Source organism: Seriola dumerili, unplaced genomic scaffold (genome assembly GCF_002260705.1).
Source record: "Seriola dumerili isolate Sdu_G_001 unplaced genomic scaffold, Sdu_1.0 BDQW01000331.1, whole genome shotgun sequence".
Classification (NCBI taxonomy): Eukaryota; Metazoa; Chordata; class Actinopteri; order Carangiformes; family Carangidae; genus Seriola; species Seriola dumerili.
The window spans coordinates 3,906,826-3,931,777 of NW_019174586.1; the positions used below are offsets into that span (position 1 = coordinate 3,906,826).

Sequence of the window (24,952 nt, forward strand, 5' to 3'; positions counted from 1 at the left end):
TACCGAAAATAAATGTAACCAAAAAAAAAAAAAAAAAAAAGTTTACCGTTCTTCAACATCTTTGATTCCAATCATAACACTGGCCTCAATCAAATAAGGAATCAAGCAAACAACACTAACAGAGGTTTTTGGACTGTTTCTTCATAACATCACATTTATTGGACTAAAGCTTGGGTGCATTTCGTTCATTTGGTTCCTGAGGGGAAAATGAACTCTTTAGCACCTGGACATGTTATCTTCACTCACAAATGAGCAAAAAGGTAAGGAGTGACTAACCTGCTACAAAATGAGACCCAGCTGCTGCAGTGATGTGGGGATCCCAAGATGCTTTACTCAGATACAATCAGGAGACTTAGAGCTTTCAAACAATGTATAATTTGTCAAGATTGTTTGAAGACTGAGTGCAGCTCAGACCAAAACACACCTAAAGCAACACTACCGAGGCCAAAGTGTCCCACAGGTGGGACGGTGTGTTTTGCCCTAACCCTTCAAAGTTGGACCAAAGAGTGACTTTCTCCTCTCGTATCGTTTCTTTTGAATAACTTTTAGAAGCATGAAAAAACAAAACAAAACAAAAATTCCAGGGTAAGGAATCACTATGCTTCTTATTTTTGGGATTAACCCTGCTGTTGACCAAGGCCACCCAGCCCTAGTTTGAAGTTGAGTTTATTCCACTGAAATATTTGAAGAGTTTTAATAGCTTGTAGACTTGGGCTACCTGCCATATTCCACAGCTATGAAGATTATAAACCTGTGCTTAGCATAATATGAAAATCCCTTCTCAGATTTATGTAACTCAAATAAAATCATTTCTGGCACTAATCTTGTTGCACATTTCTTGTGGATGATCTCTGAAGCTCGACAGCTGCATTCTTCATTCACAACCCTGACATCAACAAAAAAGGAAGCAAGGTAAATGAGGACGCCATTACAGCGAGGGCTTTAATCAAAAGCACAGGCTTCTATTTATTGACCGTTGCACGCACATGAACAGGTGAGAGTATATTTACACAGATGTAAACAGTCAGTACCTGCAACACAGAGAGAAGGAGGGAACATCATGTCTCCCTCTTTCTCCTGCGCACACACACACACACACACACACACACACACACACACACACACACAAGTACACATCCATATACACTTGCAGGCATTAACACACACATACATTCACACACAGAGAGTTCGCAGTATAAAGATAGAGTGGACCGTCTGAAAACACAGCACAGCAGGCCTCTTTGGTCAGCTACTTTAGACAAGATTTCCAATGGTCAAAGCCTATCACGAGTCACCACTCAGAGAACAGAGAGAAAAACATACTGGCAGAGCAGTAGGCAAATACCAAAACCTATAGGATTTTGCAGATTTCACATTTTTTAATGTGTCGGTTGAAGAACAGTGGCACACAATTCTGCTTGTATATATTTTCCTTTTTTCTTTTTTTTTTTAGATTCTGAAGAGTCCACCATCAGTAGAGGATGAATGATTCATGCTCTGTAGAAGACATGGCAACAGCGTTTAAACAGCAAGGTGTTGCAAACATACACACTAAGTACCTGTTAAGTATTAAGATGGAACAACAGTATGAAAGGTCTGCCACTGCAATGTGGAAATTATTCTTCACAAAGGAACATCAATGAACAAACTTAATGTCTACTAAATATTACTTCACCATTCATTAAATCGACATGACATTGCTCATTTTTCCACAACCTTCCAAAACATAAGGTAAATAACAAAAAAGCAGCTGTTAGATAAAACAAACATCATAGCAATAAAACAGAAAAACATTCTCAAAGGACGAGTGCAAATCATTCAGTATTTTTTTTTTTTTTTTTTAACTTCACTGTTTCCCTTCTACAAAATAAAATTCAATAATAACACAAATGAAAAGTATAAAATGGTGGAAAGAATAAATCATTTCCTGGATAATGTGGTGTCAAGAGGCATGCCTGATTAAAAAAAAAAGTCAACACTTTCGATAAGAAGTTCCTGCACAGCAGAAGATAACTGTGGAAGGAAAAGTGATATCTAAAAGCCTGCTCTTCCTTCCACCTCTGTATCATCCCCAACGTACGAACACACACACAAACATAGGCCTAACTATCCATCCTCATCCATTTCTCTTCCTTTCATCATCCTTTTCTCTCACTCTTTTCTTTAACATCCTCTTACATCCAGTTTGCAAACACCGTTTTTTTTTTTCCATCGGCTTACCAGGAGGGTAAACCACAAAACTGTTGTGTACGTCACCGAGTGTTTCCTGGATTCTGTCCACATCAACACAGCGTTGCCAGGGTGACGTCCTATCAACGCTTCCTGTTAAACCCCCATTAACAGCTGCTAAACTCCGCACCAGAGGGAGATCACAAAACCTTCCATTCTTTTTCCCACCGAAACAGCCTACATACACAGTGTGCGACAGGGTGTAATAACACTTTAAGTTAAATGTAACACATCCATCCATCAGTACTCTTTCCATTGTATGTTCTTTTATGAAAATCCTGTTTAACCATCAAACCATCAATCCTAAAGAACAGCAGAGAAAAACATCCAGCAGTTAAACAACTATTGTTGTTCTATTCAGGCAATCCTCCTAACGATGAACTGCCACAGTGTCAACATAAATATCATAAAGAATTCACTGCACCCAGCTTCTTCAACGTAAAGATTTGTTATTTTTTTAGTCTTACGTGATTGTAAAATGAATACCTTCAGGTGTTCAACTGTTGATCAGAAAAAACAAGACGTTTAAATATGTCAGCTTGAGCTTTTGGAAACTGTGATGAGCATTGTTCACTATCGTTGGACATTTACAGGCCCAACGATTGATCAGTTAATCCAAAAACAGCTGGCAGATTAATCGATAATGAAAATAATCACTGGTTGCAGCCCTATTCAATTCAGATACAGAGATAATCAATTCTCCGATTTGCCAAACTTATACTCACAAAAATACATGTGTGCTTACCAATAACATGGTACGAGGATCCTTTAGGGTCAAATTCATGTATCTATCTGTGTTTTTCAGGTTCGTTTAATGAGAAAATTCAAAGTCTCCACAACAACAATGCAACGATTGTAATAGAAAATGTGTGTGCAAAGCTAGATGAGTATGAAAAATGTGATTCAGCTTAAAGTACTTAAGCTCTGTTGCAAAAAAGAATATAAAAACACTTTAAGGTCATCTGCATTCAGTTTTCACAAAATATCAAAATGCAGGACAGAAATGGCACTAAGCTTTCTTCATTTGGATCTCGTTTTCAGAACAACAGCCCTTCGTTCTGCCGTGAGCGACATCAGCTTCTAAAATAAGGTGTAAAGTCCCTCTCTATGTCACAGTCAAAGGTCATTGGGAGAGATCCACAACTTTCACTGCCAGGTTACACCGCATTGGTGGCATTACATTGTCACACACTATTTACAGGCGAATAGCACAAACTCACAGCCCAAACACCCGCTGAGTATATTGCTACCTTATGGACAGAGGTGTCTGTTTTGTTTTTTGGGTTTTTTCTTTTTCTTTTTTACAAAGGAAAACTACAACTGCATGACTGCCCATCCTCAACCAGCTCTGCTTCCCAGAGCTCATTCAGCATGGGTCGCCAGGCTTAAAACTACAATTCCCAGGCACTTGATTGTAACCAAATGTACAGTAAAGTTGTCCACTGGGTCAGCATGTCTCTGGTGCACAGAGAGAAGGCAGCAACATTCAAGGTCAGACCCAAAACACAAAAGCCCTCAACCTCCCATACAAAGAAAACAATAAGCATCCTCAGCATGCATATCAAAGTTATAGTACTCTTGTGATATACTCTACATCGACAAGTAAGCTAGTGTCTGGTACTTGCATTTACACACTAACGCATGCTGCTAGACCTCTGTGCAATGCTACAGTAAGGTGGCACACAAATTTAAGCCAAACTAAGAGAAACTGATTTTCAAATGAATGCTAAAAAAAAAACCCTGCAAATAAATAAGACTATATTACAGTTTTGGCAGATGCTAGAAAGGTGTGGAAACGAGCAGAATGAGAATGAGGTAGAGACAGTGATTTGCCTGTAGAGGAAGTGGGATAATGTAGCTGTGAGGAAATGTGTGGAAAAAAAGCAAGAAGAACAAGGAAAGGTGCGAGAGCAAAAGAGAATTCAGTGGAAGGATGAAAGAAGGGGAGACAGGTACTGGTCTTTTGCTCGATGGCTCGGGACAGTGTGAGTCGGACGGTTGTCTGGGTCTGCACCGAAAGACTATCTTCACATCCGCAGGCGGTGGTGGGGGTCTGTGAAGGGTGGCTCTGAGTCATCCATGGGCAGCACCAGGCGTGTGCCCCTCATCACCAGCTCATTATCTCCATACGTTAACTCTCTGTCCAAGTCATCGGAGGTGGCGCCAGCATAAGCCGGACCGCCGCTGGTGTGGGCACCTGAGGCATCTGTACTGACTGTGATGTCGCCATAGGTCAGGTTGATATCGCCGTCTGTCAGGATGAGGTCGGAGTCGTCATCCTTCAATTGGCACTCATTCTGGTGGGGAGAGGAAAGATGTCAGATACCCCAATAAAAGATTTTAATTCTAGCTTGTAATCTTTTCCTCCTCTGCCTTGTAAAACAAAACCTTTCAAGCTGAACCTCTGTGATTCATCAGAGTAACTTTTTTTTTTTCCATCTGTTAATACAGGAGAAAAACTTCACAATACAGTTTGGTCTGAAATAGCTCCTATATGAACCAGTGTCTGACCTCATAGGCCTGAGGGCTGGTGAGGAAGCGGGCGAGAGGGCCGCAGCAGGGAGGCAGCGTGGCAGTGAGAGGGGGGCCGCTGTGAGTCAGGATGGGCTTCAGGTAGCTGGAGAGGGGGGCTTGAGTCAAGGACAGTTTACAGAGAAAACAGGCACTGAGAAGGTGGTTAGACACATCTAACAGAAACAAACACACACACTATGCCCCTGTGTAGTGTGACGAATGACAGCTGAGTAGATTAAAAAGTCAATTTTAAACTAAATGGACAAATATGAACTAATTCAATTTATGAGTCATTTATGTAAAAATACATAAAAACACTAAACATAATGACCTTAATATTACACAGCCAATACAAGAGATAATTTGTCTATACATGGCACTCCCTCTGCTGTCTGACACTGTGAACTACAGAATTCTCCAATTCTCTGGCCTGGCTCATCTAGTAGCCTTCGATTGTAAAAAATACAATTATATCAACTTCCTGTAAAGATGTCATCTCAAAGTCCTGACAGGAAATCATGCGTTAATGGTTGTGAGACTTTTTTTAGTTGTTTCTATATTGATTTAATACAATATTTTGTAGTTTTTGAGCTGTATGCACAGTTTTTAATGCTCACCCAGGTTTAGCATTTTATTCTTCTTTTTGTGACAATATTTTGTGACTGAATGATGATTTCTGCTCTTTAACTTATATTTTCTTGTGTATTTAATTCAGTTTCAGAAGTGTGGCATTCTTTAGAGGCTGGCTATGAATGTGTGTAGCTCTCATAAACGTGCAGAAAATTACAACAACTTACTAAAAATCCTTTTGAGGACAGAAAAAAAGAAAATATGCAGTTTTTGTCTTGATTTTTATGACTTTGATAAAAACCAAAGTCATTTGTCACCAAAGGATACTTGTGGTCGAAGTTGTACCAAATTCTGAAAAGCCAGGCACTCTCTTGTTTAGTGCTTCTTCTCTCTGATCCTTCAGTGATACTCATCTAGAAAAAAAGGCAGATCATGTTTTTAGCTATATCTTTGGTCGTCATATTCAGTCACAGTGTGGAGTAATCAGTCTTTCACAAGGGACACACTCACAGAGTTATCTTGATCAGAGTCCACTCCCACTCTGTGAAAAAGAAAAAACGAAACACGTGTAAATTGGTTTCAGCAACTGTCGGAGCAGAGTCGTGCTGAGAAGAGTGATGACCCTGTTTAGCGAGTTTCTGAGCAGCACGGTTCCTTGAAAATGTGAGTGTTCTGCATATAAAAGCCTCCAGCATTAACCAGAGGAGGGCCAAAGGTTGTAGTGAACAATTCTTGGAGTTTTAACCTGATAGGAGATTAGTGAAACAGGAGCCATGAAGTGTGAACAATCAGAGACAAGCATTAAAAAGAGCTGATTTTCCTCCCTTATCTGAACTGTCCTCATGTGACCCTCCAGTGTTAAAACCAAGCACTGCAGATTCAGTTTGACCCGGGGATGGATGTGAGCGGGTGGAGGAGAGGTGTACCGTATGCGCTGGCAGGACAGCATCTGGGTGGTGCCACCTCCACAAATCCAAACAGTGAAGAAGACCACAAGCAGAGTGGTGGAAAACATCATCTGACGGGCGTATGTGGCCGTGTCCCTGATGGACAGGGCGAAGGTCATCGCGCCTCGCAGTCCTAAGGAGCACAGCATGAAGAATGTTATCAACAAACAAGCATGCAAGTTTCAGCATGAGACAAATCAGGTGATATCTGTGTACAAGTTGGCTATCTTTTCATGTACTCAAAGTAGGTTGTAAGAAACTAGAAAACAATGTGCATCCACAGGGTGCGGAGGTTTAAAAGCACATTGTGTCCTGCTCTGCATTATAAACGTCTTCTTGAATCTGTATACCACCAACCTGCAAACATCATCATGTGCTGAAAGTTGGATCTGATCTTGTTGCGTCGTCCCAGATTAAGAAGGAATGAGAGAGGGTAGATGTTAGCAGCTCTTCCCAGGAACACCGCCAGCTTGGTGGGAAAGAGGTTAAGGAGAGGACAACAAAACAAAACAGAGAGCTAGTCAACCCTCCTCACTCTGTGCCAAGATTATTTACTGCCCCTTTAAATCAATTACCATTTGCATCTTGGTGTTAAGTTGTAACCGTGGGAACTGAAAATGACTGAAAATGGTGGTAGCTCCATATTCCTATGCTGATACTAAAATGCTGTGACCGGGCTGAGGGTCATCGGGCTTTGTGTGCACAAGACAGTTTCATGTGCAAAAGATACGAAAGCTCCAACGATGAACATTGGATTAAAGATGTGGTTCTGGAACGTGAACAGGGTCAGACCCATGTAGGAGAAAATGAAGTTCTCTGCCAGGAAATTCAGCAGTTCAAACAGCTGCAACACATGAAAAAACATCAATTGATTTAGATAATAGCAGCCTCGGTGGATGTACTGCTTCACAAGAAAAAGAAGATGGATAAGAGAAAATAAAAGTTAACAGGGAACACAGTTTAACAAATGCAACAGCTAAATACACTTGGCTTGCATGGCTTTGACTACAATCGTTAAAAATCAACTATACCTTTAATGCAAGTTATTTTATTCAATATATTTGAAAAGAAAAATCATATTTTTATTTTTGGATTCTCTTTTCTCTTTCTCTCAAACATTTTTTTCATTAATCAAACCTGGTTTTCCACCATCATTCAAGTTTATTTGGTCCTGTTTCTCTGTGTGTGCACTGATGAAGATAGGGGTGCAGTGAGCATTTATCTATCGTTCCAACAGTGAAGGTGGATGACAGGAACAACAACCACTGATATACTCTGCTTTGCCAACAAACCAATTACTATTATACAATATTATAGCTTGTAAACTGAAACACAGCTTTATTAGTTATGTGACATTTCCATTGTGCTTTAACTGCCATTTTCAAAACTTTTTACTACTTTCAATATAAAAGGCAGAAAGACAACTCAATACTTTAAGCACAGTGACAAAGAACATAATCAGCCGTTTGCTTTAGTCCAGGTCTGACCTGTTTGGTCCTGTCCTGGGACTCAGGGGACAGGTTGTTGAAGGTGTAGTGGGCCTGAGTGATCCCACAGAACAGCACTGCGACCACGCCTGCAACACATCAGGAAGGACAGGAATCCAGAAAGAGGAAAGTTAGAGGATCAGTAAACACTGATTACTAACAACATGATGCATTAACAATATTGCTTGTTGACATGCAGGAGGGACCACATGTCTCCCAGTTTAAACGCAGTCACTATATCCAAATTACAATCAAAATAGGACAACAACAACTTAAATTACAGCATATCATCATCATTATCATGGCAGTTTCAGTGTGTGTGTGTGTGTGTGTGCATGTTACCAGTGAAGCCACAGGCCTCAGCCAACAGGAACGTGCTCCATGACATGAGGAAGAACAGAGCAGTCTCCAACAGCTGGAAATCCCTCAGCTTGGTGAACTTAGTCACGTACAGACAGTCAAGGAGCTTAACAAGATACTCACACACTTTTTAAACTTAACACGTGTGTACACATTCAGTCATAACAACTTAGAAAACATATTTTCTTAAAATAGGATAATTTTTTTTTTTAATTAGATAATTTCATTTGTTTCATTTCACAAGTGACGGCTTCTGGAGCATGCTGTCACATGTTTCAAGCTGATTCTAAAAATATATTCTACTACTTTCTATCTACTAATTTCTTTTTTTCATTTTTTCATTTTTTGTTGTACAAACAACAAGATCACACCCCTCGGCATGAATTTAATTCATGAAAATACTTTTTGTGATCAACTCAACGGCGACCTTGCTTTTTAAACTGCTACATGCTGCAGTGGATGGACAGATCTTATTAATACACCCTTTAGAATTTGTTTTTTTGTTACGTAAACAAATAATAAAACAACAGAAAAGATATGAGAGCAGTGACGACTCCGGTGGCCACTCCCAGAGCAAAAGAGCCACTGAAGACTCCGAGAAAAATCCCAAAAGATTTCAGCATCGCCATGACCTCAAAGGTGTGAGTGTTGTCTCCTTCTGGCTGGTATGCTACTATAGACCTGACATGAGACAAAGTACAACCATTTATTGGAAAGTATTTATACAAAGTGCACAGAGTGTAAATCGTGTCATACATTAAGACTAATGAATGAACTTGTTTTACAGCTTATTCAGCTGAAGTTGAAGCCTGCACAGAAAACGTAGTAGTATATATTCTATAGTCTATCACTACACTATCTCTCTTTGTATACGACATATTTCTGAAAACATTTCAGGTGCTCCTGTGTTGATAAAATGGCTTTCACAGAAGAAAACTCTCACTCACGTAAACTGGGAGATTTAAGATAAAGAGAGCAGTAGAGTAATGTAGAGGTCAGAGGGTTGGAACAAAAGAGTGTCAGACTGTATTTGGATAGTTCAGTGTTATAACAAAGTGGCTTGCCTAAAAGTCTGCTGAAGTGATATTGCTGTGTGAAAGTACAGATATGCAATGTGTGCTTTATACTCTATATACGCAGTTCAGTTTCACATTGACACGTGTTCCAATAAAACCTGAGCAGGGGTGGAACAGTAGATAATTAAAAACTACTAAATGTTATGGTGTAGTTTTGGTTTACTTTACTGCTGCTTTCATAATGAAAAGCACCTTGTTTTCAGCAAACAGTGGACAGCATTATATGCTGTTAAATACACATTTTTCATGGTAGAAGGCGGCAAAAACCATGTTCTGCCAGTACGGGAAGAAAAAAGAGACTACACAGCTTTTTCCTTCCTCTAAGAGAATTTAGTCCAAATAAAGAATCTGCTTTGAAAATCATGTGGACTGAAAAATTCCAGTAACCAGTAAAACAACAAACTCATTGACACAGTATCTGTGTCACAGCAACCAGGCACAGGACAGTGTTTTTTCATGAAAGAAGGTGGGAATCGTCACTTTATACATCAGCTTTGTGTCACCTGGTGGTTATGTATCAACACTGAGCTATCCCAGTAAAGTCATACTCACAGGAAAAGGACACATGCTTCTCATCAAACTTGGGTCAAATAGCTTTAGAAAATATTTTAGTTTCTTGGTTTTAAACTGGAGCCTGGGATGAAAGGGAAGTTATCACAGCAGGGTAGTTGTCAGCATGAGAAAGCAATTATAAAAAAATTTAATATTTTATTAAGGCAGTTCGGTGATAAAATGTAATTAATGTGGCAAACCTTATTTCCAAATAATACTTTCAAATACTACTTGAACCAAGTTTGAAAGCAGATTTATTCACCCTCTCCACTGTCAGCCCCCACACTCACAAAACAAATCACCAGGCATTTCTTCTATAAGGATTCCTGGCTTCGTGCCCTCTCCTTGACTTCTGTATATACAGTATCTCCAAATATAATAGGAATGTGCTCTTAGCTGACTCACAACATCAAAAACGGTTAACCAAAAAAAGCAAAAATTCATGAATAAACCATGAAATGTTCTGCATCTCGGGTCGGATAAGCCAGAGTGTAAAAACAAATGGCCAGTGATTTGTCATGATGGTCCCAAGGCACCGCAAAGGCACACAATGTCATGCTCTACTTAATGCACCCGTTCAATGGGCTGGTCAGAGTCTCTCCGTGGGGATCGGCCCCTCCACCGTGCCTGCTATTATAATTTACAATTCTGTGGAAATAATAAAAGTTCCATGTAGAGCAGGAGAGAAACTAAGGGTTAGCTTAGGGACCGCCTTGTGTTTAGCATGACAGTAATGAGAAACTGATATCAGGTTAGTTAAAAGGTCACTGGTCAATCGATCAAAAAAAAACATGCATGACTCGTACTTCCACCATTTCTCTCAGAAAACCAGTGGCTTAGCATCCCTGTGCACATTCAAGACAGTTAGACAGTTAGTGGAAAGTGCAGACTTTGTGTGTGGTGTCAAAAAGACAGACGACTTACGAGGACAGAACCACGGCCACGGCATCGTTGAGCACACTCTCCCCAAACAGCAGAGCGTACAGATCCACGTCGACCTGCAGCTCGTTGAAGATAGCCAGGACTGTGACTGTGAAACAAAGAGAAACACACTAAATTATTCTCCATATTAGAACCGACACAAATCACCGAGCGAGACGGCCATGGGTGTCAAGAGCCTCAAGAGCTGTGTTTCAAATCTATACTCTTTTTTTAAAATGTCTGTTTCTGTTTTATTTCTTTTTTAAATTTTACAACACTTTCAGCTCTGTTTCACGTATGAAAGGTGCTATAGCAATAACGTTTATTATTATATCAAATAAAGAGCACAAAGAGCATATTAATGATAAAAGTGTACTTTTTTGGAAATTAGTATACAAGAAATGAACATACTTTACTGGGTTAGTACAATGCACCACAGTTTTGTTTCCACAGTATCAGCTGTGGACAGTTTGACTTAATAAATTATATGAAACATTGACAAATCTTTAGTTTTATGATGATTTGTTTCTGTCTGTGTTCTGTTTGTGAGAATGTGGCTTTGAGCTAAAGTGGATCATGGTTATAATCAACATGTAAGCAGAAAAGACTTTTGAAAACTGAGGACCAGCATACTTACCAGGGTCTGTGGCAGAGACAATGGCTCCAAAGAACAGACAGTCAGTGAAGAAGAAGTCTCCATCCAGCTGTCCCACCTGCTCCATTAGCATCACACAGCCGTACATCAGCAACCTGACGGAGGAACAGCAGGTGGTTTTGCACATCGTCATAAACAACATTGACTTTAATGGCATCATGGAAACTTTAACACCACAGGAATTGACATTTATAAATTCTGCTCTGCCATAAAAAGTCTTATAAATAGAGATGCAAATGAGAAATCAGAAGAATGTCTGTCTTAGTGTTTTCTTTTTGGTTAATTAATATTCCTACCCGATAATGAAACAGGAAATAACTGTCCCCAGAAAGGCATAAGCCAGGATGGATCCCATGTTACGGAAAAAGTGTCTCTGAAAGACAAAACAATTTAACACATCAACAATCATCTACATACTGACTCAATTCTAAGTCATCCATCTTCACTGCATCAACTCTTTAGGTCTGTAAAGGTGAGAAGGAATAAGTGGATTTGTGCATTTCATTTTAGCAGAGGACACTGTCTCATCAGCTAGTGTTAAAAGTATTCACTTTGTAATCAATGGGTAATTTTCTTTGAGGCAGTAGAATGCGTGGCTCAAACACTAAAGTATGACTGTACCCTTTTCAAGCTGTAGCCAGCATGGAAGATGATAGGTGGTAGAAGAATATTGAAGAACACTTCGGGGTCAAAGGTTACCTGAGTCACACATACACAAAAAAAACATCATATCCTGTTATTATGTAATAACATCATATCACAGTTCTGAATCACTAGGATAAGGAATGAATTAAAAATACTTTCAAGACAAAGCATATTGAATGGACACTTCTAGGCTGCTGCATTATTGTATAACTTTAATTAATTAATTAATTAATTAATCCTAAGTGACACATCTGGGACAGCATGAAGTAGCTTCCAGGACAATCAACAAAAAGTTGTTATAATAGTAAAATGACAGATGCTAAAAGGGGACAGCTTCTATACACAGTCAAAAACATTATGGTTAAAACCATTTTTAGATGTGAATCTAGAACAGTGCTGTATTAAAATGTGTCTGTACCAACCATGCTATGACTTGAAAAGTGCTGCTGCTTATGCTAGCAGGATTATGCACTCTTTTGAATCAAGCTTTGGATTGCATATCTTGTTTGTTAAGAGTATAAATAGATAAGTTTGTTAATGTGGAGAATTCATGGAGCAATTCAAGACTCAAAACCAAATAATATATTTCGATAAGACCACAACTAACAATTATTTTCATTATCAATTAATCTGATAATGATTTTTCTTGATTAAATGTTTAATTATGTTGTCTGTAAAATGCCAGAAGTGAAAAATGTAGCTTATAATTTCCTACAGCTGAAGGTGATGTCTTCAAATTGCTTGATTTGTCCAATCAGCTGTATAAAGATTGAAATTGTTCAATTACATATCACATGCTTAAAAAGAACTGAAATGCCGAACTGATTCTCAAACTAATTGCTGTTAAATTTTACGTTGATTATTTCAGCTCGATATTTTAAAGCTGCAACAAGAACAGACATGAAATCCACAGAAAGATATACAAGAACTTCCAGAACTTCCCAATATTTCATAAGATTCAATCAATACAGCTTCTTTTGATCAGATTCTAAACTTCTGCCTGACAATGACATGACATACTGTACCTTTCGCAGCATCTCATTATCTTGCACGTCGTTCACCTCGTTGGCACTAATCTCTCCTTTCAGAGTGTACTCGTAGAATTTGCCACTGACATTGACCAGCAGAGTGGCGGGGCTGGCGTTAACGTGGCAGCTAAGCGTGACATTGCTAATGTCCCGAGGAACATGGATGCCATAGCGTAAGACCACACCAACAAGTAAGCCTGGGAAAAGTGAAAAGAAAAGAGGCAAAACAAAGAGAACACAGAGGGCAGAGTCAGTTAATGTCAGTTGTTTATGATTCCAACGCAAAGACCAAGATCTAAAACGAGACGTCACAAGAGGAGTAAAGGTGGTCATGATTCTGCGGGTGCCTAAATTTGCAGAGGGTTATCAAATGTTTCACGACGGCTATTTTCTGGACAAGATATGGTGAAAATATTTAATTCTTATTCTCACATAGCCAAACTAAATGTCATATTCTCAGCTTTTGCGAACAGATTAATGCCTGGAAAACATCTCTGAGAATGAATTGCACTGTCAGGTATGTACCAGAAAAATTAGGAATACCATGTGTTTAGATGGTGATTCTCAAAAACTCCACACAGGTGTTTCCAATTACCCTGGCTGTTTAGACTTGTAGACAGGAGAAAGCTGAGTGGAGCAATGCTCTGGGATTACGTGATGTCACCAAACACGACATGCTTATTGAAGTAATAACATCAAAACTGACATCCTGACAGGTCTAACATAACTAACCAGTGAGAGAGATGTCAGTCACACACAGTCTGTACATGTCCACTCTTTCTGAGAAGAGCTCTGTATTATTCATTTCAGGAATTTTGATTTATCAAGCGCAAAAAGTCAATACTGCTACTGGCGGCTTTGTTCCATTTAAGTATTTTAGTAACACAAATCGGTGAGTGAGCATGCAGAATACATGAACACGGGAACTAACTCATCCACACTGAATGCAGTCGCTATTATTAACTACAGCTGTGCTTCTCCTGCTATGACACACCTAAATGTCTGCTGTGAAAAAGTCCCTCAGGCTACAGAAGTGAAACTACCTTTGGGTGTGGGTGAGGTGTGCTGAGGTTTAAGCAATTATTGAAACTAGTCATTGTTGGAACAAAATATAACATGATTGTAATACAGCATGACCTGCTTTTCATCCATTCAGAGAATTATTTTAGAGGATTGCTGAGGAGGATATTGGCAAATCTCCAAACCACCCAGTTAAAAATTGGAAGCAAAGAGCAATGAAAGCTCAGTGAGCGGCAGTGGTGGAAGAAGTGCTGAGGCCCTTTACTTAAGTAAATGTTGAAATATCACCTAGTAAAAAGACTCAGTTACAAGTAAAAGTCCTGCATTCAAATTTTAAAGCAAAAGTGAAAAGAGTACTATTATGCAGAATGGCCCATTTTAGAATAATGTATATCATATTATTGGATTATAATTAGTGATGCATTCATGTGTACATCACTTCAGTGTAGCAGGTGGTAAATTAGAATTACTTTATATACTGTTGTGTAGCTTGTTAATTTCCCTCCCTCTTTACCAATGATAATACATCATAATGTATTTTTTAATTATATTTTGGATTATTAATCTAAATGTGCAACAAAAGTTATCAAATAAAAGTAGAGGAGTAAACAATGTACGAATTCCCCCCGAAATGTATTGTAGTACAAGTAAAAAGTAGCAAAAAATGGAAATACTCAAGTAAAGTATAAATACCTCAATGATATACTAAAGAAGACTATTTGAGTAAATGTACTTGGTTACTTTCCACGACTGGTGAGTGGAGTTTGTCATGCAAGGTGTTTAGATGTGATTGTGTCTGAGTGAAGGAGGAACCTGCTCGAAGTTATGTTTATACCATCCCAGAGCAAAGAGAAGTGAAATTTTGTATTGGCTTTTTCATGCTACAGCTGTTCTCTCCGGGGGCCCAGAATACTTAGCTGCTTAGATGTCATTTTCGAGACCAAGCAGGGTGCAGAGGAGGTGTTGATGTTGCCGTAACTAAGCTTGTTACCTTGCAGCATCTCCCTGGCACAGCCTAGTGTGTAAATACACTCAAATGCGTTCCAGCTTAGTAAAGCAGTCATTTCAAATCTAATCATCAATACAAAATGAGAGTAAATACACTGGTGACGTCTCCCTCTCTCTCTCACCATAAATCATCGCCAGCCCAGTTTCATGCAGAAACCTGAACCGCCGGTGTTTGAACAACCAGATGGTCAGAATAGTGAGGGTGAGGAGCAGGATGAAGATGAGTAGGTCTGCGCTGTCCTGCCTGTGGCTCTCCTCAGCCTTTTTCTCTGTAACGATGTTCTCCATGGCACTGTCCTCCTCCCGAGACGAGGATGCTCGGCACACACAGATGCACACAGACAGGCTCACTAACACGAGCAGCCACAGCGTCCTCGTCGCCCTCCAGGCACCGTTGACAGTCACTTTAAACATCATTTCGGCTGGTCGGTGGTCAAATGCTGTAATGTCGTCGCGGATGAAAGCAAACTTTGTGCAAATATTATTCACGTACTGGCAGGGGTAGTGGACAGGAGAAAGACGACAGCAACAGAGATATCGATTCCGGCCCGGAAGTGAAAACTATATTTTCCAGAAAGTATGCAGTGTTTATTTCGTTGTAAAAGCACTATGGCAGGATGTTGTTAGTTTAAATCAATTCTAACAAATAAAGCGTAGTTAAACGTGTAGTGTGTAATTGATACACACTGTGAATGAACAGAGACATATATTTAGTCGTTTTTCGCGGAGTATTTCCACTGCTGATGATACTAGTTCTAACACATGACTCTTATTGTGAAATCTCCGACTTTCAACATCCTGAAGAGGAAGTGAGAAGTAAAAACTAGAGATTACAATTTAATGATTAATAAACTGATTTTGTGGACAATTGCATTTTGTTTTGTTTAAATCCATTCACCTTCCAATATTGTATATCGTATAGCAATAATGCAACTATGCAACAACTAAATACAATTTGAATATTTTGCCAGATAGGTGACATTTGAGTGTCACTTTTTTCTTTTTTCTTTTTTTTTTTTTTTTTTACAAATCTCGTTGTGACAAATCTCGCGATGAAAAATAAAAGACGGGAATTAATGTAACGTTCCAATACATCGGAAATTATTTTTTTGTACGGGGTAAATTTCATATCAAGTAATGTTAGTCCTTAATCAGTGAAGCCAGCGTGCGAAAACGACTGTATCTATATATTATAAATTTTGTTATTATAAGACATACTTATTTAAGACATACAGACTGTTTGCTTGGAGTGCGGTAAAGTCTTTGAACTAAGTTTTCCGAGGAGGACCTGAATGTTGCAAGAGTCAACACAGTCCATTGGTGTTTTCGTCTCGATCTTGGCTGTGTTTTTTGTGGATAGTGAAGACGTTTTAAATCAGAAACGTAATAATCGCCCTTGCTTTCTTTGGTTTTATTTGATCATTCAAACATACACATGCAGTTGCATGATCCAAATTACAAAAACGAAGATGACATCTAAACTGAAAGGTACGTTAAAATCCGTTGCTATTAATTCAAGCTAACTGCTAAGCTAACGATAGCTCGTTAGCTGTCTCGTTTGTAAACATGCTGCCAATGCTAACGCACCTGTTTCGAAATCAAGTGATAATGGTAAAAATAACAACAAAATAACGATAATTCGGTTGCTGCAAGATGTGAACCACAGTGTCTACAATTCAAGGTTTGTAGCGTTTTTTCAGGGCTGTTTGTAGTGCTACAAACAGTTCGCTATAACCATGCTAAATTAGCTTTAACGTTATACTACGGTTACGCAAACTGCGATAGATAATCTTATAACCTAAGTTCTCTAAGTAATTTGGTGATGATTTTTGCGCTTATATAAATTCAATAAAGAAGTAATGACTTATATAGGCAAAATACTATAGACTTGATAGCAAGAAGCTGTAATGTATGCTTAATATACAAAAAACAGAATCAGTATGCAGTACAATGCAGAATAGAAATATTAGGATACAGGTAGCAAACATGTTAAACAAATCAAATTGTGAAAGAAGCTTATATATGAAATATGACAAGCATTAAAAGTTGCAAAATTTTGTTGCAGCTCTGAACACCAAGCACACAGTGCACTTTGGTTTGAGTGTTTTTCCTTTAGATGATTAGAAGTTGTTTCAGATGTAACTTTGTTCATGGTGTTTTGATTCTAGTTGGGAAGGTCGGCTCCAAGAATAAGGAGGATGCTCCTTATGAGCTGGAGAGCCAGTTTGTCCTGAGGCTGCCTTCGGTAAGACTTGTACATGTTGAAACCGATTACTATGAAATTAATTGTGATCTTTTGCTGAAAATTATGCAAATTAATCTTTTACTTTAACAGGAATATGCATCAACCGTAAGAAGGATTGCCCAGTCAAGCAGTATGAACATGAAAGACAGACTCACCATTGAGTTGCACCGTAAGTTGGTTTAAAAGTAGTCATAGTACTGGATCTGTGTGACATCACTGTTCAAATATCAGTTTAATTTGTCTTAATAATCAGGTTATTTGTTTGAAGTCTCAAACTAATTAAAAAATGATATATATTTAAATATTCAAAATGTAATATTTCTACAGTGAGTCTGAAATTTTTAGTCTTTGCAGTTTGCAGGGATGGAATTGGTATTTTTGTGATTCATATTTTCTGTTTGGTTGGAATATATTACCAAGTACAACTGTCAACTTGACAAGAAAATTGAAGTGTCATGAAGTGTCCTATTTCCTACCAAATAATGTTCTTGCCTAATGCATGTCTGAAAAACATGTTTTCCACCTGCTTTTGTACTCTCTATTTTTCAACTTAACAGTGACAGCTGTGTCTGAAGGCAGTGGTTATTGCAGTCTCACTCCCAACATTTCTTTATAATCAATCATTTCTTTCATGTTATTTGTAGCCGATGGCCGTCATGGCATAGTGAGAGTAGACCGTGTCCCTTTGGCCTGCAAACTGGTGGATCTGCCCTGTATGATTGAGTCTTTGAAAACTGTGGACAAGAAGACATTTTACAAAACTGCTGATGTCTGTCAGGTAAATCACTGTAGTGGCATGAAATTGGATGTCAGGCTGTCCAATGTAGAATGTCATCTTTACTGGATACATTTATTGGTGTCCAAGTTTAGGATGATTATGACTAAAACATGCTTTTTGTCAGCTAAAGCAGTACTGTGACATTATGTTAAAGATGAGATGTTCATACAAAAATTGGATACATATTTGTTAAGTTTAGGATACCAATTGCAAATAAAAAATTCCTTATTTTTTAACATTGACATTAAAATTGAAAACCTGCTTTTCTTGTTATTCATAATACAGGAGTACATCAACATTAATCAGCAGAATGCAAAGTACAATAAATGATTTACCATTCATTTTTGCATGCATGGTTTAGATGCTGGTGTGTACACTAGATGGAGACCTTTACCCTCCTTTAGAGGAGCCAACTGGCACCGACCCTAAGAGCAAGAAGAAGGACAAAGACAAGGACAAGAAATTCATTTGGAACCACGGCAGTAAGTAGACAAACATCTACACTCAACAGCTTTTTGTGCAGTTGGTGCTGAAAACATGGCACATCAGCAATTCAAGAAGTATAGCTTGCCCTCCACAGCTGATTGAGCTTCACTAACCCTGTTGTTTTGGTCTCCAGTCACCTGCCCTCTGAAGAACACACGCAAGAGAAGATTTCGGAAGACTGCGAAAAAAAAGGTTTTGGCATTTCCATTTCCCCTTCAGCCCACCCCCACCCCCCCTTTCCCATCCATCTTTTTAGCATCTCGTCTGTTGATCCATCTCTTTCCAAGGTTCTCTTCCAACAAGACATTTACATTTCATTAAACAGAAACTGGTGAAAGTGAAAACTAAGATTTACATATAAATAAAGCCTTTCCATCTCAGTTTGCCCCAAAGGCATGCAAAAAAAGCAATTTCACTATTGCTTTGATCAAAGTGAAAGCGAGTGTGCTTGAGCACTACACTTCTACTTTGTCTTTTGAATAAATCTTCCTGAAGGTGCAGAGCCGAGCCATATCGATTTGGCCCCTTCTGTCTTTAATCACTAATGTGCATCCTGGCATCCAGCCAGCTGCTACCTTTGTGTGTGTGTGTGTGTGTGTGTGTGTGTGTGTGTGTGCGTGCGTGCGTGCGTGCGTGCGTGCGTGAGTGCGTGCGTGCGTGCGTGCGTGCGTGCGTGCGTGCGTGCGTGCGTGCGTGCATGTAAGGTGCGTGTGAGAGAGAGAGACGAAGGAAGAGAGCAACAGAGATGCCACTAACACCACATGTAACCCAATATCTCTATCTCGCGCTATGTCTCTCTGTCTCTCTCCCTCCCACAGTACATTGAGTCTCCTGATGTGGAAAAGGAGGTGAAGAGATTGCTGAGCACAGACGCCGAGGCTGTCAGTGTCCGTATCCTCTTAGACACCTACAGATATTCTGCATGTCTATCTTGCAAAGCCCAAAAAAACATTAAGAGCATATGTAACCAAGCAAAACAATGGTGGCAAATTTATGCACAAGGAAGAATACTAGTGCTTCAGAAAAGGAGTGTGTAATGTGTATCGTTGTGTGGGATCAGCTGGAAGTGATTTGTGAATCTAACCCCTAGCCATGACTTTTAACTTTTAAGAAGCATCAGATAATTCCCGCTGTTTTGCATTTTTTTTTAGGACAAACATAACCCTTTTCCTATCTATCGTCCAAACTAGGTTGATATAAGGGCCAAGCACCAAGGCCCTAACTCCTGCCTCGCTCCCCTGACTTGACTCTGTCTAATGCTTTTGTGAGAGAGATGCACTTTGCAAGGAGGCAATTAGTGCTCTAATGAAACTCTAAACTTGCCTGACAGAATAAGAGCACAGCAGGGCGGCTTTGAGTGGCTGCTTGCTGTGTGTTAATTGAGATGGACTGTTCATTATCATTGCTTAGTTGGTCACAGTGAAGCTAGATTCTAATTATAGTTTTAGAGTTTGCATGCAGCAGTAGACATACACATGACACACTAATGAATGTTAAAGTTAGGGCAGTTCCTGTGGAGTATCATCTGGGCTTTACCCTTCAAAGAAGAGTTTGTGAAAAGTGAGTTTGGAAAGACCATGAGTCTTTTACTGTAGGAATCTGAAGGCTGAGAGGAATCCACAGATTGTGTGTTGACCTTAACCCATGATGCTCAGGGTGGGAAATAATAGCAGAAGATGAGTCCAAGGAAGCAGACCAGCATGGCTCTCTGGCCAACCTGGACTCCTCTCCTGGCACCTCTGGACACAAGATAGGTCACGGGTCCTCTGGTAAGTGGAACATATTTTTATTAGTGAATCGTGGTGAATAAAATGCAGTGAGCTTCATTAGCATGTTGGTCCCTCCATTTAGTTGAAACAAGAAAAGGTTTGTGTATTATTACCTTGACCACATGGCCTATAGAAACACAAGGCCAATAAAACAAGATAGAAATTGTATTTTTGAGGCTGATGCCAATATTGAAAAAATTGGCTCCATTTTGGTATATAATCATGTAACACAAAACATTTTTTATAAGGATATCTTAAATCTGTCAGGAATATGACCAAGATATGGACTAAGTGGGACATTTTACCTTAGAAAATAAACTTGTAAGTGCTCTGTGCTGGACAGACACTGTAATCTTTGGTATTTCTGCAATTTATTGTTACTTATTGGCCAACGTATTTATTAATACTGATATATCTGCAATAAGCTAATATTAGCTGAGTTATAGGTCAATATGTACAAAGCAAGGTCAGTTTTGGTGTAGCTGTATATAGTTATTTCAAAAGGGCTGTTTTTGTTGAAAATGTGCAGCTACTTTGAAGCACCAAAAGCTCTTATGATTTCTTGTGATACCATTCAATACTTTTGGTGATATTCTTCTCCTCACTAACAAAGGTGTCATTCTTCATAATGAACTTGCACACCACCCATGTCACTCTTAATTGCCTTTGCCCCAGTGGTATGAAACAGAAATGGAGGACACCCAAGCATAAGATTCTCTTTGGCCTTCAAGAGTATTTTAGCCTCTAGATTCCCCAGAGGAACTTAGCACAGTTTTTCTTTTCCATGTAATTGAGGCTGTTCACAGAACCATAAGCACTGTATTAATGTACAGTAATAATACTGTAATAATATCTGGTTTATATCATGCATGTCTCTGTCTCTAAATTTTCGGTGTTTGCGTCTCTATGTCCATGTTAAAAACAATATCACACTGCCAGCCCAGCGTGATGAACTGAGGGAGATCTTCAACGACATCAGCAGCTCCAGTGAGGATGAAGAGGACGAAGGGGACCGACACGAGGACGAGGACCTGAATATTATGGACACAGAGGACGATCTGGTCCGACAGCTCCAAGACAAACTCAACGAGTCTGATTCTGCGCAGAATGAAAGTGACAGAAACAACCAGATAGGTGAGAGGATATCAGGGCTTCTATACAGATGTAAAAAAAAAAAAAAAAAAGAAAAAGATATATACTGTCTTGTATATCATTTTAAATTGAATCTCTTTGTGTATTTGGGACTGTTGGTTTGACAAAACAAGCAATTTCACAGTGGCACCTTGAGCTGTGGGAACATGCCATCAGTCCTTTTCACTATTGCTTTTTTAAAAACAATTTATCAAATAATAAAAACAAATATTGACAGATTAATTGTTAATTAATATATTTGTTAGTTGCAGCCCTACTGTAGTATTTGTTGAAGTTTACATCGGTTGTTTAGTCAGTTTACATAGATTGTGAATTTTGCCAATGAAATACAATTAGAAACTCTATGATGTAATGACTTTTTGAAGTATTTCCATATGGTGGGAGGTGCATGTTCATGTATCTGTTCTAAAAGCATGTGAGCATGTGCACTTATTTAAGCTATGCTGGGGTGTGTGTGTGTCTGTGTGTACATGGATGAAGTAAATGCAGCATCAGAATTATGCAATCATTCATGCTGTGCTTGCAACTTGCTTTAACACCTCAGAGTGAACGCCGATTCTTCCAGATGACTTATTCAGCATACCAACAGTCTTTAATTTAGTGGTCATCGCCAAGAACCTGGCTTTCTGATTTCAGACTGACATCAAATCCCGCTCACACTTGTCAAAGCAGAAGTCAAAAATAACCTTAGCCAGGTGTCTGGATGTCTAATCAGAGATGAGTTTTCTAGGTCAGACATCACACACACTCAAATGAGTATCCCTACTTTCACTTAAATACACATGCTGCGCCCCTGCCCACAGAGATGCACTCACTGACAGCCCTCAGCTCTCCTTCTCAGCTAGCCAGTCTGACAGGTGTTGTGGCTCAGCATGCGGCTCAGACAGCTGTCCAGTTTGACAGCTCAATGCCTCCTTATCTACATACATGGAGCTGTCAGTCAGCAACATTATTGGTCAGCTCCACTGTACCAGTGCAGCAGAGCGTTTTCTGGTGTGTCGGCGTCTGGCTGTGCATGTGTCTGGCAACGGTGCAAAGTTGTAATAAATGGGTCTGCAGGGATGATTTTGCATATTAGATGGGCTGTATCACAGGATTGAGAGCCAGTTGGGGGGAAGCAGCGGATGGATACAATTAGTATGGAAGATGGTGATGGAGCCACAGGTTGTTGTGAGACACTATTACTTTGGCTGAATGTAATGAGAACCCTCTGTGAAGCCCAGAGCAGACTGATTTAGTTGTGTCTTTTAGTGCTCTGGCCTGCTGGCTCACGTCCTTTTAAATGGATTTGTTGTTCCCATTAACCGCAGTTTGTCAAACTGAAATGGTGGCATCCTTGTGGCTCAGAAAGCTAAGGTGCATATCTTGTCCTCCTGGCTTTATGAATGTAGTGTCACTCTCAAATTATGTCACATGTTCTCTCTCTAGCTTTTTCTGTCTTTTAGTCTTCACTGCACAAAATTACAGAAGCATAAATGGCTTATTTTTTTTTATTTTATTTTTTTTATTCATGACTGTCTTAACATGTGAACCTCCTGCTGTTCCCTGCAGTTATGGAGTATCAGGTGCAGATCAACAGCATCAAGGCCAAGCTTCAGGATACCCGCGCCCGCAAAAAACAGCAGGAGGAGCTCATCATGAAAGTGGAAAACCAGGCCCTCAAAGTAAGCTGTGAACACAAACACACAGTTTTTTTCACTCATTCAGAAACTAGGTCTGCATGTACAGAAACATTAACAAGAACATGCAGATGAGCTCGGAGGCAGAAGTCATCATGCAGCATAAGTTCTCTCAACAGTGATGTGAATACATAAAAAAAACAGCTGATTATACACAGTGTTAGAGGCCATTATTTCGTTTTTTTGTCATCTTAAAGCATTGAAATACCATGAAAATTCATTGTTCTGCCAAGCACTTTTTAGTGGAGGCTTTTAAAAGAGTGAAACATGAGCAGACATGGCCCTTTTTGCGTTGCCATTTAGAGCTCTCATTGCCCGATGTTTTGGGACCGTCAAAGCCCTATCTCCAGTGGTTATTATCACAGTCGCAGGGAAAAGGTCAGCTGTCTCTGACTGGCATTCCAAGTGGCCTTTCTGTCGAGAGAGGAGAGTGACATGAGCAGCCCAGGCAGACACATATTTAAAGCCATCACAATTTAATGAGGCTCAGCATGTCGACTCGAACAAATCTTGTTTGTCTCTCTCCTCTCACAGAACCGTTTCCAGGCCTTGTTGGATGAGATTATTCAGCAGGAGGAGCGGGAGATGGAGCAGGTAAGAACCTTTCCGTAAAAGCCGAGGATCAGCGCTTGCTGTGAGCTTCCCTCAGCTTTAACCCTTTGCATGAATTTATCTCGTGTGAGTGTCAAATATCATATTAGCAGATGTCCTTTTTAAACCCAACACTGTTCTTGCTTAATAGCAAAATTCAAATTCAATCACGGGAAATGTACTTTGTCAGCACCCACCAGTGGCATCCTTTTTAGAGCTGTGACATAGTGGCCACCCACCACCTTGGGTCGTTGTTTGTATTGACAAATGAAGGCAGCAAAATAATGTGAAAAGACATGTTAATCATCATCCACTTACCTTCCAATTACACCCCGGGGCTGTCGGGCATCAATCACGCCTTCTTCTTTCTGCTCCAACAGCTGGCCTCCCTGCAGGAGCAGCTGGACTCACTGATAGAGAAGTGACCACCAGGGGGCAGCCTCATGTCATCTTCAGCCACACACATACACACACCATGAAGAGGAGGAGAAGAGTCTTCATCCGGGGAGGAGGGAGTCTTTATTAGCAAACTTGCTGTGTCATTCCTTTCAGTTTGTCATTTTCATACATTACACAAACTGCATACTGATTTTTGTTGTATTAAAAGTTCATAGGTTTTATTAGGTTGACAGAATTTGCTGTTCCTTACAATATTTCAAAAAGTATGTGACAAGCTGTAAGGATAGCGGCATACGAGGGGGGGGGGGGGGGGTCATGTCTGTTTTGCTTTCCATCTTGAAGCTAACTGACTCACTTCAACTAAACATATTTGTATTTTGTTTCTTGTATGAAAAATAAATTTCAGTGATACACAAGATTTACATGTGGGCAGTTTGATGCTGGTCTTAAAAATCTATTTTCTGTAGGTGGATGAACCTTCACTAAATCACTACAATTTTTCCAGTTTCCCAACTTTAATAGCATTAACATATTCAGGCAAAAAGAATAGGTTAACATGGGAAACATTATACTTGTACAGGAAGTACTTGTACATTGACTGGCAATTGTTTTGATCTTCAAATAATTGTTTGTCATTTGTCAAGCATCAAATGACTTCAACTATTGGGTAGATCAATCAATAATGAAATTAATCATTAGATGCAGCTCTAGTACCACTTCAAATAACCTGTGCAAATATTTGCTGACCTCTTGTGGTTTAATTTCTCATCTTGCTGCCAGGCTCTATACCACGACAGGGTACTATGGTACCTTGTGACATCACTGTTGGGTGTGGTCACAG

General features: G+C 39.5%; 2 protein-coding genes across 2 annotated transcripts; one reads left to right on the top strand and one right to left on the bottom strand.

Moving 5' to 3' along the window:
• Positions 1-1,112: 1,112 nt before the first annotated feature.
• On the bottom strand, positions 1,113-15,537 carry LOC111232630 (sodium/hydrogen exchanger 6-like). Its single transcript, XM_022760233.1, has 16 exons — positions 15,135-15,537; positions 12,982-13,181; positions 11,933-12,010; positions 11,608-11,684; positions 11,294-11,406; positions 10,660-10,765; positions 8,647-8,788; positions 8,090-8,195; positions 7,748-7,836; positions 6,991-7,104; positions 6,618-6,729; positions 6,240-6,393; positions 5,824-5,854; positions 5,641-5,726; positions 4,741-4,846; positions 1,113-4,526 (listed from the first exon to the last, which is right to left on the bottom strand). Exons 1-16 carry the CDS (start codon positions 15,427-15,429, stop codon positions 4,257-4,259), a joined length of 2,079 nt encoding a protein of 692 aa, XP_022615954.1. The 5' UTR covers positions 15,430-15,537; the 3' UTR covers positions 1,113-4,256.
• A 590-nt stretch (positions 15,538-16,127) lies between these two features.
• taf7l (TATA-box binding protein associated factor 7 like) lies at positions 16,128-24,388 on the top strand. The gene is made up of 12 exons (XM_022760225.1): positions 16,128-16,500; positions 17,181-17,257; positions 17,348-17,426; positions 17,902-18,035; positions 18,397-18,517; positions 18,655-18,713; positions 19,340-19,412; positions 20,177-20,290; positions 21,230-21,424; positions 22,994-23,106; positions 23,656-23,715; positions 24,093-24,388. The coding sequence occupies exons 1-12, from the start codon at positions 16,305-16,307 to the stop codon at positions 24,135-24,137; spliced, it is 1,266 nt and encodes a 421-aa protein (XP_022615946.1). The 5' UTR covers positions 16,128-16,304; the 3' UTR covers positions 24,138-24,388.
• Positions 24,389-24,952: the final 564 nt, after the last annotated feature.

Bases quoted from the DNA above. Each gene is read 5' to 3' on its own strand.
- taf7l (XM_022760225.1), top strand. From the start codon at position 16,305: ATGTTGCAAGAGTCAACACAGTCCATTGGTGTTTTCGTCTCGATCTTG. The intron at 17,258-17,347 runs GTAAGACTTGTA...TTACTTTAACAG, and splicing joins TTGTCCTGAGGCTGCCTTCG to GAATATGCATCAACCGTAAG. The intron at 18,714-19,339 runs GTTTTGGCATTT...TCCCTCCCACAG, and splicing joins GGAAGACTGCGAAAAAAAAG to TACATTGAGTCTCCTGATGT.
- LOC111232630 (XM_022760233.1), bottom strand. From the start codon at position 15,429: ATGATGTTTAAAGTGACTGTCAACGGTGCCTGGAGGGCGACGAGGACG. The intron at 7,837-8,089 runs GTAACATGCACA...GATGTGTTGCAG, and splicing joins TGAGGCCTGTGGCTTCACTG to GCGTGGTCGCAGTGCTGTTC. The intron at 5,855-6,239 runs GTACACCTCTCC...TCTTTTTCACAG, and splicing joins CTGTCCTGCCAGCGCATACG to AGTGGGAGTGGACTCTGATC.